This window comes from Peromyscus californicus, unplaced genomic scaffold (genome assembly GCF_007827085.1).
Source record: "Peromyscus californicus insignis strain IS unplaced genomic scaffold, ASM782708v3 Scaffold_23__1_contigs__length_62951481, whole genome shotgun sequence".
Lineage (NCBI taxonomy): Eukaryota > Metazoa > Chordata > Mammalia > Rodentia > Cricetidae > Peromyscus > Peromyscus californicus.
This window is the reverse complement of record NW_026294534.1, coordinates 61,205,034-61,221,224: the sequence shown is the minus strand read 5'-3', so window position 1 is coordinate 61,221,224 and position 16,191 is coordinate 61,205,034. Positions and strand designations below refer to the sequence as shown.

Sequence of the window (16,191 nt, the reverse complement as noted above, 5' to 3'; positions counted from 1 at the left end):
TGCTGGAGAAGGGTATGCGCTCTGGCTGCTGTGGCTGTGGGAATGGGGCGGGCGGCGGGGGGGGGGGGCAGACAGGAACATGAGGAATGGGTGGTGTCTCAGCCAGCTCCAGGCATGGGTTGGAGTGACCATGAGATCACCCAGCCCAGACCCTGGTCCTCACAGTGACTACCTTGTGCCCAAGACATGCTCTGCAAATGTGGGGTGAAGGGATGGACATATGGGAGCGTGGTGGGTGGGTGGGTTGGTGGAAGGTCAGGTGGATGGTTGTATGTGTGTACACCCCATGGGCCCTCAGTCAAGGGCATTAAAAACCACACACACGTCACCCTCCTGCTGTGACTGCAGTGTCTGTCTCCTGTCTCCCCTCCCCCACAGCCACCAGCGACCCTGGTCCCCAGCAGAGGCTGCGGGGCGGGTGCTGGGCAGGATGCTCAGTGCTGGCCAGGCAGAGGCGGGCAGCCGGGTACCAGATGCTGCTACCTGCCTCTGCCTCTGAGTCAGCATCACCATGGCAACCGGCTCTGCCGGATGCTCCTTGGGCTCAACATCGTCACTGCAGCCCGGCCAGCGTCATAGCTGCCTCCCTGGCAGGGGGCACAGATATTTTTAGCAGATTTCGGGCATCACTGGAGACAGGAAGTCTAACTTCTGAACTGCGTCCAGCTGAAGGCCCTCAGTCTCCTGGAGCAGGTGGCACGTTTCAAGGGCTGGGTGACCATATATCACAGGACAGCACAGGGGCATTGGTGGGGTTATGGCCAGAGCTGAGTCCAGGCCTTTCCTGGGGGACACACACTCGTGGGGAAACTGAGGAAAGAAGAGAAGTTAAGGAGTGGTAATGAATCAACCTCACACCCTGGGCGGTGACGTTCTGGGGACCCCAAGGGTCACCCCTCCTTTCATTCCTCACATTCTGACCCCAGGACCTTTCCCTAAGCCTTCTGGAACAATCGATCCACCAAGGAATGCTATGAACCGGAAGTTCTGTCCCCACACTTCTCTTTCTGCTGTGATTGGTGTCACCACCCAACTCTGTGGCTCTTGTTTGCTTATTGGTTAACTATTTCTACTCCCAGGATGTGAGGCCCCCGGCTGAGCCCCAGCCTGGCCAGCATCCTGCCTGCCCTTGCTCCCTGGGAGCTTCCACCACTCAGCCCGGTATGCCAAGGTCGGGAGAGGAGACAGGTGTGGTCATATATTGTGCACCCCAATGAAGCTTGCCTGGGGATCAGAGGACAGAGCCAGTCACTATATTAAACATAGAGGTCAGGCAGTGGTGGCACACCCTTTAATCCTAGCATTCAGGAGGCAGAGATCCATCTGGACCTCTGTGAGTTCAAGGCCACACTGGGAACAGAGCCAGGTGTGGTGGCACACGACTTTAACCCCAGCAGTAGGAAGGAAGGAAGACGGCAGGGCACAGAAAGGTGTGTAAGGCGTGAGTAAACAGGAAGTCTCTCTCTGGAGGCTGAGGATTTTGTAGAGGTAAGAACGTGCCTGGCTTGTTCTGTTTCTCTGGTCTTTCAGCTTTCACCCCAATATCTGGCTTTGGGTTTTTTTTATTAATAAGACTGTTTAGCAATTCGTGTTACAGCTAGGAATGCCAGAGGTCCCTGGCCTCAGCCAGCGCCGTAGGGACAGGACAAGCACATGGGTGAGAAGTAACGCCCTGGGCAGAACTTTGCCATAGCCTCCTCCAGGGTGTGTCCAGCTCTGGAGATGGCCTATAAGAACAGAAGGCCACAACACGCCAAGCCTCTCAGGCAAGCGGGGTCCCCGCCCACCCCACACACCCTACATGTCCGTCTGTCTGTCTTTTAGAGACAGCGTGGAGGAGTGAAGGGACAGCTTGGCAGCTAAGAGAACCGGCTGCTCTCTCAGAGGACCTGGGGTTGGTTCCCAGCACCACATGGCGGCTCACAACCATCTGTAACTCCAGTTCCAGGGGATCCAGCACCCTCTTCTGGCCTCCAAGGACACCAGGCACACAGGGTACACAGGCATGCATGCAGGCAAATCACTCATATATATATACACACATATATATATGTATATATATAATAAAAAAATTTTAAAAAGATCAGGGTCACAAATCACGAGTCAGATGGTTTCAGGTTTTGAGCAAGGCAAACTGCACCTCTGCACACAAATGTTCAGAGTCCCGGGGGCTAGTGAGCCGGCACAGGCCACGGCCGCTGCCTTCCACCTCAACCCTTCCCACTGGCTGACCGTGGGCGCAAAAGGACAAAGGGTCCAGGAGACAGCGGCCACCGACAGCCAGGATTCCAGAGGAGCTTCCGACAGGCACACACGCACGCATGCCGCCCCTGACAGACTAGAGTCCTCACACACCCGGTTTTATTCACATTCTTTGCCTGGCAGTTGCTGGAGGGCTCCGGACTGGGCCTCTAATGGACAAACCGAGTCAGGGCTCCAGCTATGACTAAGTGTGTGGGAGGGACTCCTCCTTGCCGTGTGGACCATTCTCCCATTGAGCTGAGAGCCGGCCCTTCACCTCTGAGCTTCTTCCTCGGTGAGGGCACTGAGATCCTGGGGGCCCTGGAAACGGTCGTGTCTGGAGCCTGCCCCTCGAGCATGACACGGGATCCACTGTTTCCAGCTAAAATCATGTAATGCTGGTCTTCGGCCCCGAGCTGTCTTCCTGGTGGCCATGGCGTGTCTCCACACCCCACAGACTGCCTCTGGCTGTAAGAAATGCAGTAGTTCCTGTCCACAGTACAGTGCTGATGATGTCAGACCCAGCCTGGCTCCGACAGGGCCGTGGCTAGGCTTCAAGCTGTGGGTGTGTTTGGGGCTCCCCAAGTTGCTCCTATAGCACTACCTAAATGTGGGAGTCAGACGAGCCCCCTGGAGTTAGGGGCTCCTTCTTTTTGTGGGAGGGGCCTTGAGGTGTGAAGAGGTGTCTGAGTACCACAGTGGAAGGGACATGAAATGGACTAACGTACGAGTGTCCTGTGGTCTACCAGCCGGGGCCTCCGGGTGCCACCAGGAAGCTGCTCACATGATCACCGGGTTAGCGTTTGGCCAATTCCTTGCAGGATTTTTGGGGGGTACAGAAAAATAGGGGACACTAAGGTTGTCTGCCAGGAAACCCCATTTATTCCTGTCAGGTCAGGACTCACACCCACAGGCCCCAAGTTCTGAGGTTCATTTTAGTGGTGTTGGAATTTAGGGTCACCCTGCAAGGTATCCCCTTCTTTGGTGAAATGGCCAGTGTGGGCAAAACGCTCAATGTCCTGGCCTCAAGAGCTGGGTGTGTTAAGTCTGACTGACCATGAGTTTGATTTTCTCAAGACAGGGTTTCTCTATGTAGACCAGGCTGGCCTTGAACTCACAGAGATCCACCTGCCTCTGTGCCCGCCCCCCAGTGCTGGGATTAAAGGCGTGCGCCAGCACCACCCAGTTTATTGTATCTTGCTAATCTGTGTCCCATAGTCCGTTTGCCAGCCTGTGACACTGAGAGGGCCACAGCTGCGAATGCCCACAGGTAGGGTGGCCAGCCTTGGGTGACAAAGCCAAACGACAAGCCTTGGCATGTACTAGATAGACCCATAACCCCAACATTTGGGTCAGGACCCCCACTGTGATGCTGGCACTACACTCACGTACGTATGGGAAGCAGGGCTTGGGCACGTGCCAGGCTGGGCGTTGATGACCTGGCATTGGGCTGCAGGAACCAGTTTCTGGCCAACAACCTACTTTCCCTCCAAGCCAAGTCGGCACCATCCTTGGGACGGTGGAAACAAAGGAACCGGCGTTTTCTCGACAGATCTGTCTCCTTTTTCTTGATACCTTGCAGCCTCCCATCGGCCCTGGCTTTAGGACTGCTAGTGTTGGCTGCAGCTCAGGGCAGCCTGAGGGGCTCTGCCTTCAACTCGCATCTCAGCGAAGCGAAGCTCTCCATAGTGGCCGCTCCCTGAAGTTCTAGAAACATCATTCTTCTTGGAGGACCATGAGGGTTGTGATTCCTGCTTCTGGCTTCCCCAGGTCAGGGTAGCTTGTTAGTAGGGGTCAAAAGTTACCTGGTCATCCAGGGTTCCCACGGTCCTGACCCACGAGAGCCACAGTAGTCAGGGTTACAGGTGTTTGGGAAGGACTTCCTGGCCACCTAATGTGCACTGTGGACACAGTAAGAAAGGGACACAAGCCTGGTCACCCATGTCTCTGTGAAAGGGGACCCATGGGTCGCATTACCACAGCACATTCTGCCCTGGCGTATGCCATGAAATCATGTCATCCTGGTTGTGGGCTCCTGGGGTTAGGCTGCTGTAGTCCGCTACAGTCTCCCACAGTGGCCAAACCAACTTCCTGTTCAGGAGCATCTGAACCAGCTAGCCTCACCCCTGCTGTCCCAGGTCCGATAATTCTCTACCGTCACGCTTGGTGGCTTGGTCATTGTAATCTCGCCTCGGAACAAGGCAGTCAGTCCTCTGGTCAGGCCCTGGTCTGCCCAGCCGGGCCGGGGAACCTCCCTGGGTGTGTCCGGGCCAATCCCGGAGGGCAGTGGCCGATCTGCTTTCCTGTACAGTTGTCTCTGTGGTTGGAGCCCCTGGGTTTGGTTAGAGTAGCATCAATGTAGCAACTCTTCTAGTGGCTGGTGCTGACTCCAGAGAAGTCTTTGGACTTGCAGATGTCTCCCTGGGCCTGGCTGACAAAGGCTGAGTTAACCATTGGCTGATTCCAAGTCACTTCTAAGCCGAAGGAGGTGTTAAGGCCAAGGTTCCCCATAGCTTCTCAGAAACCACTTGGGCCCTTCCTCAAGTTCAAGGCCTCTCGCCAACCTTCCTCTTGGGGGCCAGGCATGGTGGTGCACTCAGGAGGCAGAGGCAGGCAGAGTCCAAGGCCAGCCTGGTCTACAGAGCGAGTTCAAGGACAGTCAGGGCTACACAGAGAAAATGCTGTCTTGAAAAACCAAAACCAAAACCAGCTATCATTAGGGTCCTGGCGAGGGTCCTCAGGGGAACTAGTTCTGGGTGTTAAGTCTGGGTATCCCTTGTCCCTTCCTGGTAGTGCTCCAACCATTTCAAAGCAGCCTGAGTAATTCATGATGTCCTTTAGTGTCCAACTGTCAGGAGAGGCTATCGGCAGCCATCCACACAGGCTGGTGGTGCGGGAGGGTGGGCTGCATCGCATCAGTCAGAGCCCGAGGTTCTGGGTGGATAGGGGTCTCATTTCCAGCTCAGGAGCTCTGAGCACCTGGCCGTCATGATGTAGTTCAGGGGCCTGAGCTTCCCCAAGTGGCGTTTGCAAGGCACCTCGGCACGTATAAGAGTTAGGACAGGCATCTCAGGCCTCTGTCAGGGTCCAGGGCTCTCAGTGGCTCCATGAGGGGTGTGGAAATTCCCCTTCCCCAGGCAGAGGGAGCCTCTTGGGTCTGCATTTTGATGAGGGTGTCGCGGGGTCACCACGAATCTACAGTTCTCCTTCAGACAGGTCTGCCACAGCGGCCAAGAGAGGAACATACCTTGCCAGTGTAGCAGATCCGTCAGGGTGTCCTGGGTCCCCAGGACTCTAAAAACTCTAAACTAAACTAAACAACATAAGTCCCTGAACATACATTTATGAAACTTGGCATTTTTAAAATTTTATTTTATGTGTTTTACTTATATACACGTCTGTGTGCTGTGTGTGCAGTGCCTGTGGAGGCCAGAAGAGGTCCTTGGATTGCCTGGAACCGGAGTTACAGGTGGTGTGAGCTGCCACGTAGGTGCTGGGCACCAAATCCACCTCCTCTGGAAGAGCAAGTGCCCTTTAACCGCGGAGGTCTCTCCAGCTGTGTGTCTTCATGGTGCTGCTAACACTCCGTGGAGTGGGTTTACATTGCTGGTCACACATGGGGAGGGACAGGGAAGGAACCAGCCTGCACTTGCTCTCCAGCCACCCTTCCCGGTCCTGGTCTTAGCATCTGCTGGGACCCCAATGTCAGAACTGCTCCCAAGAGGCCCCTCTAAGCTGTATGATCCTCACTACCCATCCTTGGTCAAGCTAGGGCCGACCCACCTTTTACTACACACACACACACACACACACACACACACACACACACACACACACACACCGCCATGGATGCACAGCCGCAGTTTCTCCTGCGGGACAGACAACTCCGAGAGTGATCGGGCCTCTTGGGCAGGCTTACCAGTGCCCACCCGGCTCTCACCAGTCGCTCTTGGCTGGTTCCTGGGCCTCCCTGGGATCCCTGCCCTGCTCACCAGGAGGTCTGGTCTGAGTGCCAGGGGAGGTTACGTCTCCTGACTTCCCCAGTAACAGTGGAGGTGAGCTCGCCGTCTGTTCCCCAGACGTGAGCAGCCAGGAAACGCTGCAGGACTGAGACCAGAGATGCTGGGAGGCAGCGTTCATTCACACCCAAAGGCCAAGCCGGAGCGCCAAGGGATGGAGAGCTGTACCTGTCCTCCTCAGTTCCCCTTTACATGACAGTCCCATTGCCTCCCCGCACGTCGACACGTGGGTGCCACAGGGCAGTGACACTCATGCAGGCACACTCGGATGCTGACGAGGCCACACCGCTTTCCGTCTGTCCCGGGGCCTGACACAGGGTACCCTTGGTGCCGAGGGATGTGTGCTGCTGCCGTCTCTCTGCGGACAGGGGCTCACCCTTACGGTCTGCAAGACCCTCCTCCTCCACGCTCTGCCCAGATCTCACCAAAGGTGTGCACCAGGACAAAGGCACTTTTGAAAACAGACCCAGACCTGTCTTTCTGGTACCTCGAAGCCTGGGCCAACTCTAGCCAGCTGAGTAGTGCATCCATTCTGGTTCCCACCTTCAGTCCTAAAGGGCCATCTCTACAGAGCCCAAGCCCAGTTCTCAGGGGGATTTCTTTTTGGTCCCATGAGATCTTTGCTTAATATTCTACGAAGTCCAACCACAGAGTTCAATTTTATTTAAAGTCTTTTTTTTTCTTTTTTTTTTTTTGAGACAGGGTCTCCCTATGTAGCCCTGGCTGTCCTGGAACTCACTCTGTAGACCAGGCTGGCCTCAAACTCAGAGATCAGCCTGCCTCTGCCTCCAGAGGGCTGGGATTAAAGGCGTTCAACATCACTACCTAGGTTTCTTTAAAGTCTTAAGGCCTCCAATTTAAAAAATTAAACTGAAGCGCTTTAATCCCAGCATTCAACAAGCAAACGAGAAAGAAGTTAAACTGAAGGCTGGATGTGGCGGAACAAGCCTTTAGTCCCAGTACTTGGGAGACAGGATCATCTCTGTGAGTGTGGGGCTAGCCTGGTGTCCATAAAGAGAGTGAGCCAGGTCAGCCTGGGCTAAATACTCTGTCCCCCAAAACTCCAGAGACTGGTCACTGTTCACACTCAGGTGATCTGTGTCCTGACACCTCACGGTGTCCCTGAGCCTCCTCCCCACCCAGAGTGCTGCCAATCCAACCCCACGGGTTAGTTTCCTAGTTTCTCTTGCTAAGTGTGGTAGAGGCTAGACTGGACGGGGAGGGGGCGCTGACTGGCGTCGACTGGGTACCTGTGCTACCGGCTGTCCAGTTGTTCAGTTCTTAGGTCTCGAATACTGCTGCTTTATTAACTACTGTGCCAGCTGTCACCTCAAAGGGGACCCCTATGGAGAAGCTGAAGGTCCAACCTTTCTTAGTTCAGGAGGAAGCAGCCATTCGAAGACCCGCCCCACCCCTGGCAGCCCCAAGCAGGAACATGGGTCAGACAGGGGCCTCCATTTTTGTAGCTACTTTCGTTGAGTACCTTGTGTGGGAATTCTCAATGGTGCTTCCCACTGTTGTGTCTGGAGTTCGGTGAAGGCTGCTATTGAGTCTGGGGGCCACGACGGGCAGGTGTGACCGAGGGGCTGTCCCCATGGAGGACTGAGGACAACAGGCAGGTCTGGGACCTTGGCTGGGTTGAGAGTTGGGTGTCAGCCACTCAGTCTACCTTCATGGTTAACATTTACTTCTGTTTTGTTTTGAAGACAGGGTTTCTCTGTGTAGCCCTGGCTGTCCTGGAACTCACTCTGTAGCCCAGGCTGGCCTCAAACACAGAGATCCGCCTGCCTCTGCCTCCCTTGAGTGCTGGGATTAAAGGCGTGCGCCACCACGGCCCGGCTAAGATTTTTATTACTTTAAATTACGTGCACGTGCACATATGTGTGTGCACATGTGTGTGCTGGGAACTGAACCTGGGTCCTTTCCAAGAGCAGCCGGTGCTTTTACAGTCGGAGGCAGCTATACAGCCCGGCGAGTTCGGTAATTTCCAGCAATAGGAAGGAAGGAAGGAAGGAAGGAAGGAAGGAAGGAAGGAAGGAAGGAAGGAAGGAAGGAAGGAAAGGCGCACATCGCCATGCTGGTCCTAGAGGGATACAGGGAAAGGAAGGTGACGTCAGAAGGTGCCCGTGGCCTCTGGGTCCTCTCCAGCACACCAAGCTCAGGAGCCCGGCCTCGCTTGCCCGGTTGGAGTCTGGGGCAGGCGGGGCAGACGGGGCTGCCTCGAGGGGCCTTGGGCAGCTGCTGGCAGGTCTGGACCGGGGAGCTGGACCCTAAGACGGCTCCAGCTACTCAGGGTCCCCGACGCGGCCTCAAGATCTACCCGGGATTGGCTGCTGGGAGGAAAGGCGGGAAAGGAGGACAAAGGACGGTGCAGGAGGGGGAGGGCGGAGCAGGAGGCGGGGCGGGCGCAGGGAGGAGGGGCGGCCGCTGGTGGCCGGGTCAGGAGTTCGGGTGCGCGACCCCTGGGGTCTGGGTCACGTCCTGGCTCCCGTGGGTCGTGCTGACGGACGGACCGGGCCTCGCACCACTCGTGTTCCCGCGCGGCGCTCCCGCCGCCCCTCCCCCAGCGCTGGGTTTGATTAGCAGCGGGCTGGGGCGGAGGGGGGCGGGATGAGGCACAGCGGAGGCAGGGGGCTGTCGCCTACTGTAGGCTCGTTCTCTCCCCCCTTTCCAGGCTGCACGGCGCACCCGTGCCAATGCGCAGCAAGGGAAACTGAGGTACAGGCTACACGAGAACTGGGTAAGGACGCATCTGCGTTCTGAACACACCAAAACATCCCCAAACAAACCCTAAATCATTTCGTCCCAGCCGAGGACCCGGGACTGGGCGCAGGGGGAGGGGACAGAATGGGGCCCCACCCCCTGCCTCGGTTTCCCCAGGGCGCGGTGGCCGAACCCCACTGCCACCCTCCGGTTTCCCCGCGCCGCCTGGCCGGGCCCCGCTCCCAGCCCGCGGCTGGCACGTTGGTCCCCACGTTCCTGGGGTCCCCGTTCTGCCCAGTCCTGGGCCCCTTCGTGTTCCTTCCGTAGCTCGTCCTCGGGCCTCCTGGGAAGGCCGTCCGGAGGTGCCCAGGACCCGTTCCTCCCTCCCGGTGGCTGCCCGGGGTTCTCCAGCACAGGCGGCTGTCTGCAGGGCGCCTGCTCTCCCCTCCCCGCAGCCCGCGCCATTCACACACCCCAGGAAGACTGTCACCGGCCTGCAGCACCGTGGGTGGGGACAGTCCCGGGCCTCCAGGTGGAGGAGGAGGGGGGCCTTGGCCCAGACCCTGTAACCTGGAGGTGGGTTGGGTCAGATGGAGGCAAACCCCCTCCTCACACAGGGCCCAACATCACCCCCAGGCTGCAGTAACTGAGTGCCTACTGTGTGCTGGGTCCCACACCTGTGGGGGGGGGGGGTGGATACAGCACCCGGTTATGTGTGTGGCTGGGGTCTCCCTGTCCTGAATACCGCTCTCTGTGAGGTCCCACCCTAGCCCTGGTCCCTGAGCTCTGGTATCTGACTCTAGGCCTTCCATCCCTGTGATCCAAAGGGTACGTGGAAGCAAAATCAGAAAAGAGATGAGGCTTAATGAGAGCCGGGTGGTGATGGCGCACACCTTTACTCCCAGCGCTCTGGAGGCAGAGGCAGGAGGATCTCTGCGAGTTCGAGGCCAGCTTGGTCTACAGAGAGAGTTCCAGGACAGCCAGGGCGACACAGAGAAACCCTGTCTTTAAAAAAGAAAGTGGCGCCGGGCGGTGGTGGTGCACGCCTTTAATCCCAGCACTCGGGAGGCAGAGCCAGGCGGATCTCTGTGAGTTCGAGGCCAGCCTGGGCTACCAAGTGAGTTCCAGGGAAGGCGCAAAGCTACACAGAGAAACCCTGTCTCGGAAAACCAAAAAAAAAAAAAAAAAAAGAACCGGTCTTCGACGGGCGGTGGTGGCGCACGCCTTTAATCCCAGCACTCAGGAGGCAGACGCAGGCGGATCTCTGCGAGTTCGAGGCCAGCCTGGGCTACAGAGCGAGTTCCAGGAAAGGCAGGGCTACACAGAGAAAAACCCTGTCTCAAAGAAAAGAAACAAAAACTTGTCTTCTGTGAAGGAGCCTAGAGCAAGATGGCTTAAACCCCTCCGCCCACTCACCCCGCTCCGAAAGGCCTTGTGGGAGGAGGGATGGGCCACGAAACAAAGTAAGACACCCGGACCGGCCAACCTCGCCGGAGGGAGGCGGCAGGTGCATTTCAGCGCTGGCAGTTCCCTGGGCGTGAGAGCCGGCCGGCCCCGGTGTCTGTCCCCCGGTGTCAGTCCCCGGTGTCCCCGGTGTCAGTCCTCGGTGTCCCCGGTGTCAGTCCCCGGTGTCCCCGGTGTCAGTCCCCGGTGTCCCCGATGTCAGTCCCCGGTGTCTGTCCCCGGTGTCCCCGATGTCAGTCCCCGGTGTCCCCGGTGTCAGTCCCCGGTGTCCCCGGTGTCAGTCCCCCGGTGTCCCCGATGTCAGTCCCCGGTGTCTGTCCCCGGTGTCCCCCGATGTCAGTCCCCGGTGTCCCCGGTGTCAGTCCCCGGTGTCCCCGGTGTCAGTCCCCGGTGTCCCCGATGTCAGTCCCCGGTGTCTGTCCCCGGTGTCCCCGATGTCAGTCCCCGGTGTCTGTCCCCGGTGTCTGTCCCCGGTGTCTGTCCCCGGTGTCTGTCCCCGGTGTCAGTCCCCGGTGCCGGCCCACCCCGGCAGGCGCTGGGCCGGCGAGGAGCCGAGGCCGCGCCTCGTGTCCCCGTTGGAAAGGGTTTTACGAGGCTGGACGAGCTGGCGGCAACCCAGAAACAGGACGTGGGTCCCTGGCGAGGCCAACACCTGCGGGCGGTCGGCCCCGGCGCCGGCGGAAGCAGCGCGGGAGGGGCCCGGGGGCCGCGGCCTTCCCGGTAACCCGACCCGCAGGAATGCGGCCGCCCCACGGCCCAGCCACCTGGGGACCGTGCCCACAGTCTGCCCCCACACGCCGCCGCCGCCGGGGCAGTCCCCGGCCGCAGCTCCTCCCAGGGGCCGCCTTTGGGTCTTCCCGTTTTATGAAGCTGATGATCGGTTTCTGCCGGTTCAAGTAAAGACCGAAAACGTAAACCAGAAAGTCAAATTTATCTTTGCACTGTGGCAGGGGCTGAGGGCCTGGGGATTCGAACCAGGCTCACGAGACATCAGGTTCCGTGTGGGGGCTGCACGGTCTCCAGCCTGGGCTGTGGCACCCTGGGCAGGTCATTTCCGTCCCCAGACACTGCCCAGGTTAGACAGAAACGAAAACAGCCCTAAGTGGGCACGGTTACTGCCGCAGCCCCTTCCAGGGACAGACGCCGCGCCGGTCTCGGGTCCAACCCAGCGCCCCGAGCCTTTCTCAGGCCTCCTGCCCTTACTGAGGGTTTGAAGGTTGAGTGGGGATATTTTAGGGAGGCTAAGAGCACCCAAGACTCGCCGCTTGCATTTCTCCAAATAACAAAAGTAAACAGTGACTGATGGGGTGGCGAGGTGGCTCTGTTGGTAAAGGGCTTGCTGCCAAGCGGGAGGGCCTGAGTTCAGTCCACAAGACCCACATAATGGGAGAGAACAGACTCCTCAGGCTGTAGTCCTTCCCGGGCCTCAGCATGCTCTCTCCCACAGAAATGCAATCGAGAACACTCAGCCGGGCAGTGGTGGCGCACGTCTGTAATCCCAGCCTGCAGGAGGCAGGCGGATCCCTGAGTTCGAGGGCAGCCTGGTCTACACAGCGAGATCCAGGACAGCCAGGGCTGCACAGAGAAACCCCGGAAAAACAAGGAACTATCCAGCCGTTACTATTCTTCACAGTCTCCCTGTAACTACAAAAATGCTCCGGGCCTGATAGGAAAACAGACTCACAGAAAGGTCCTCAACCAGCTCAAACCGGCGCCGCCTCCAGAGGGCCAGCCCATCCCCCACGGCCAAGGCCAAGGCCCAAGGTCAGGGCGGAGCCTCTGGCGTCCCAGCTCCGCACCGGCCCCGGGGAGAGGCGGGACCGGCCCCCGGGCCGGCTGGCGGCAGGCCAGCAGCAGCAGGCCCAACCCTCGGGGCCCAGCCTGGGATCTGGCCGCGGAACGCCAAGCCCGCTGTGGGGAGGAGTCCCCCCTTGTTCCGGAAGATCCCTCGGCTACAGCAGGGGACACAGCTGGGTGTGCGGTGGCACCCGGTGGAGGCTGAAGTGCGAAGGAAGGAGCTGGCCCGCCACCTGGGTCAGACCGGGGCATGGTGAGGGGTGGGAGGCAGGGGCCTGAGTGTGGGGGCCTGCCCCCCCCCAGCCAGGCCTGGCGGGCCTACTGTACTAATTAGGGGGTAATTACCAGCCGGGATCTTTTCACCAGCTCCACTTGGGACCCACCTCAGGCCCTGGCAGAGCCAGCCGTGAGAATGTGTACCACCATGGCTGCCCAGAGGCTTGCTGGAGCACTCGGGCTGGGACTGGCTTTGTGGGGCACACCTGTCTTCCCACTCAGAAAGTGGAGGCAGGGGATCAGTTCTGAAGTCTAGCCTGAGCTACAGGAAATTCTGGCTCAAAATAAACTCAAAAACAAAAACCACAAGCTCACCCCCAAACGTCACGCCATGGTAAGGTGCCTAGGTTGTCACCCCCAGTACTTGATAAACTGAGGCAGATGATTGCCAGTACACCCTTTGCACGCCGGTCTTTAAGCCCAGCATCGCCAGGCCCATATCTCTGTAAACCCCAAACCAGCCAGGGCTGTAAAGTGAGACCATCTCTAAAAACACAAAACTTGCTGGGTGGTGGTGGCCTACGCCTTTAATCCCAGCACTCGGGAGGCAGAGGCAGGCGGTTCTCTGTGAGTTCGAGGCCAGCCTGGTCTACAGAGCAAGTTCCAGGACAGGTGCAAAGCTACACAGAGAAACCCTGTCTCGAAACAAAACAAAACAAAGCAGAGTTAAAATCAAATGCATATTGGAAGCAAGGCCCAGTGGTAAACATCATCATCCAGGACCCGGGAGGCTGAGGTAGGAGATTGCTGGGAGTCAGTCGGGGCTAGAGTGAGATCCTGTCTCAGAATATCCAAAACCAGGGCCGTGGGAGTGGGGTGGGGTGGGGGGGGTGGGAGTGGGGGTGGGGGGGTGGCCTGACAACTGAGCATCATCCCATCCCAGGGACTTCCACGGGCTGTCCTCTGACCACAGGTGCACATGCGCACACACACGCCCACGCGCACACACACGCCCACGCGCATATGCACACGCACGCACACGCGCACACACACACGGAGTCAAAGGTAAAACGAACAAAACCAAAACCTTCATGCTTCATGCCGAGGTGAAGTGGCTCAGGCCTGCTATTGAAACACTTGGGAAGGTGAGGCAGGGGGATTAACGTGAGTTCATGGTTAGCAGAAGTTAAAGGATGAGACCCTGTCTCAAAACAACCCAAAACAAAGATTAAACTTTTTTTTTTCACGGATAGTAACAAAAAACCCGCTAAAACCGGCGGCTGCCTGGCGCCCTGGCCGGGGACTCCACATAGCGCGGCCTCAGTTTCCCTCTGGGAAGGCAGGGAGGGAGGTTTAACTCCAGAGAGACCGACGGGGCGGGAAGCACCCCGCAGCTCGGGGCTCTCCAAGGGACCCCCGCGGCGGCCTGGTCCCGCCCGCACCTGCCAGCCCGCAGCCTGGCCCCGCGGGGGCGTGGCCTCCGGTGGGCGTGCCCCGCAGGGGGCGTGGCTTCCGTGAGGTCCGGCCCATCACGCCACAGGAGAAGGGCCAGAACTGAGACGAGGGGAGAGACCGATACACGGACGATGGGTCAGAGGGACAGAGAAAGGCAGAGAGAGGAAGGGTTAGGACGGAGGGAGCAGAAAGGGACGGAGTGGGGGAGGGAGAGCGAGAAGGACGGAGACTGAGCCCCGCACTCCACGCCGGGCGTGGTGACCCGGCCAGGCCGCGCTCAGCTCCACCCCCATGACGTCAACCCACAATGCAGCGCGCTGTTGTGCCATGTAGCGAGCGTCGCCCGTGGCAACAGCGGCCGCAGCAGCCACGGCGCGAGGGCGTCCCGGGCCCCGCCCCCTTATGCAAATCTACGACGTCACCTCGGGCCAATGGCGAACGGGGGCGGTGAGCTCATCGCGGGGGCCGAGGCTATAAGGGTGCGCGCGGGCGTCGCGGGCCAGAGCGGCCGGCAGCGGAGCCGGGCAGCACGGGCAGCGGACGGGGGGGCGCACGGGGCCCCCCGGGGAGGCCGCGGCCACTCCCCCCGCCCCGGGGCCGAGCGCGGCGGGGGAGGCGGGGATGGAAACGCCCTTCTACGGCGAGGAGGCGCTGAGCGGCCTGGCTGCGGGTGCGTCGAGCGTCGCCGGTACTGCTGGGGCCCCCGGCGGTGGTGGCTTCGCGCCCCCGGGCCGCGCGTTCCCCGGGGCGCCCCCCGACGAGCAGCATGCTGAAGAAAGACGCGCTGACGCTCAGCCTGGCGGAGCAGGGAGCGGCAGGATTGAAGCCCCGGGTCGGCCACTGCACCTTCCGCGCTGCGCCCCGACGGCGCCCCCGACGGGCTGCTGGCGTCGCCGGATCTCGGGCTGCTCAAGCTCGCGTCGCCGGAGCTGGAGAGGCTGATCATCCAATCCAACGGGCTGGTGACCACCACCCCGACCAGCACGCAGTTCCTGTACCCGAAGGTGGCGGCCAGCGAGGAGCAGGAGTTCGCCGAGGGCTTCGTCAAGGCGCTGGAGGACCTACACAAGCAGAGCCAGCTGGGCGCGGCCACCGCGGCCACATCGGGGGCCCCCGCGCCCCCCGCGCCCGGGGACCTGGCGGCCACTCCGGGGGCCACCGAGACCCCCGTCTACGCCAACCTGAGCAGCTTCGCGGGTGGCGCCGGGCCCCCTGGGGGCGCGGCCACCGTGGCCTTCGCCGCGGAGCCGGTGCCCTTCCCGCCGCCCCCAGGCGCGCTCGGGCCGCCGCCGCCTCCGCATCCACCGCGCCTGGCCGCGCTCAAGGACGAGCCGCAGACCGTGCCGGACGTCCCGAGCTTCGGCGACAGCCCTCCGCTGTCGCCCATCGACATGGACACGCAGGAACGCATCAAGGCGGAGCGCAAGAGGCTGCGCAACCGCATCGCCGCCTCCAAGTGCCGCAAGCGCAAGCTGGAGCGTATCTCGCGCCTGGAGGAGAAAGTCAAGACCCTCAAGAGCCAGAACACCGAGCTGGCGTCCACCGCCAGCCTGCTGCGCGAGCAGGTGGCGCAGCTCAAACAGAAAGTCCTCAGCCACGTCAACAGCGGCTGCCAGCTGCTGCCCCAGCACCAGGTCCCCGCGTACTGAGCCTGAGCGCGGGGCGCATGCGCGGACTCGCTGCGGTGGGGGGGCACCCCGGACTCCTCCGAGACTCGGTGCCCCCGGACTCGACAAGCTGGACCCCCCTTAACTCCGGGTGGGGACCCCGAGCGCACGACCCCCGCCCTCGCGCCACTTCTGTCTCCCCAGCCTCGCGCGTGTTGCACAAGCCCGCGCCCCGGCAGCCCCTTTGTGCCGCCGAGGAGGGGCTCCTAGAGGCGCGCAGCCTCCGCTCTGCCTTTCTTCTTTTGTTTTTATTTTTTCTGCCTTTTGGAAGAGAGAACGGGAGTGTCCGATTCCGCCCTATTTATGTGTCTACTCGGGAACAAACGTTGGTTGCGTGTTGCGTGTGTGTTTCCTTGTGTTGGTTTTTTAAAGAAACGGGAAGAAGAAAAAAAAAAACTCCTCCCCCTCCCCCTCCCCCTCCGCTCTCTCTCCTCCTCTCCCTCCTCCCGACACTATCCCTCTCTTTTTGTTTGGTTTTGTTTTGCTGCGAGTCCACATTCCTGTTCCGTAATTCTTGGTTCGCCGGTTTTGTGTTTTCAGTAAAGTCTTCGTTACGCCAGCTTGGCTGTCCGCCTCCTTCTTCCCCCGCGGGGGCCGGCGGTGGGCGGGGCCTGGCCCGCTCCCATCCC

General features: G+C 59.9%; 1 protein-coding gene across 1 annotated transcript; it reads left to right on the top strand.

The window, feature by feature from the left end:
- The first annotated feature begins 14,399 nt into the window (after positions 1-14,399).
- Positions 14,400-16,121, top strand: Jund (JunD proto-oncogene, AP-1 transcription factor subunit). Its single transcript, XM_052752608.1, is given in 3 exon segments — positions 14,400-14,645; positions 14,647-14,721; positions 14,723-16,121. Coding segments are annotated over 3 exon segments (1,026 nt in total). The 5' UTR covers positions 14,400-14,516; the 3' UTR covers positions 15,545-16,121.
- The last annotated feature ends 70 nt before the right edge of the window (positions 16,122-16,191 follow it).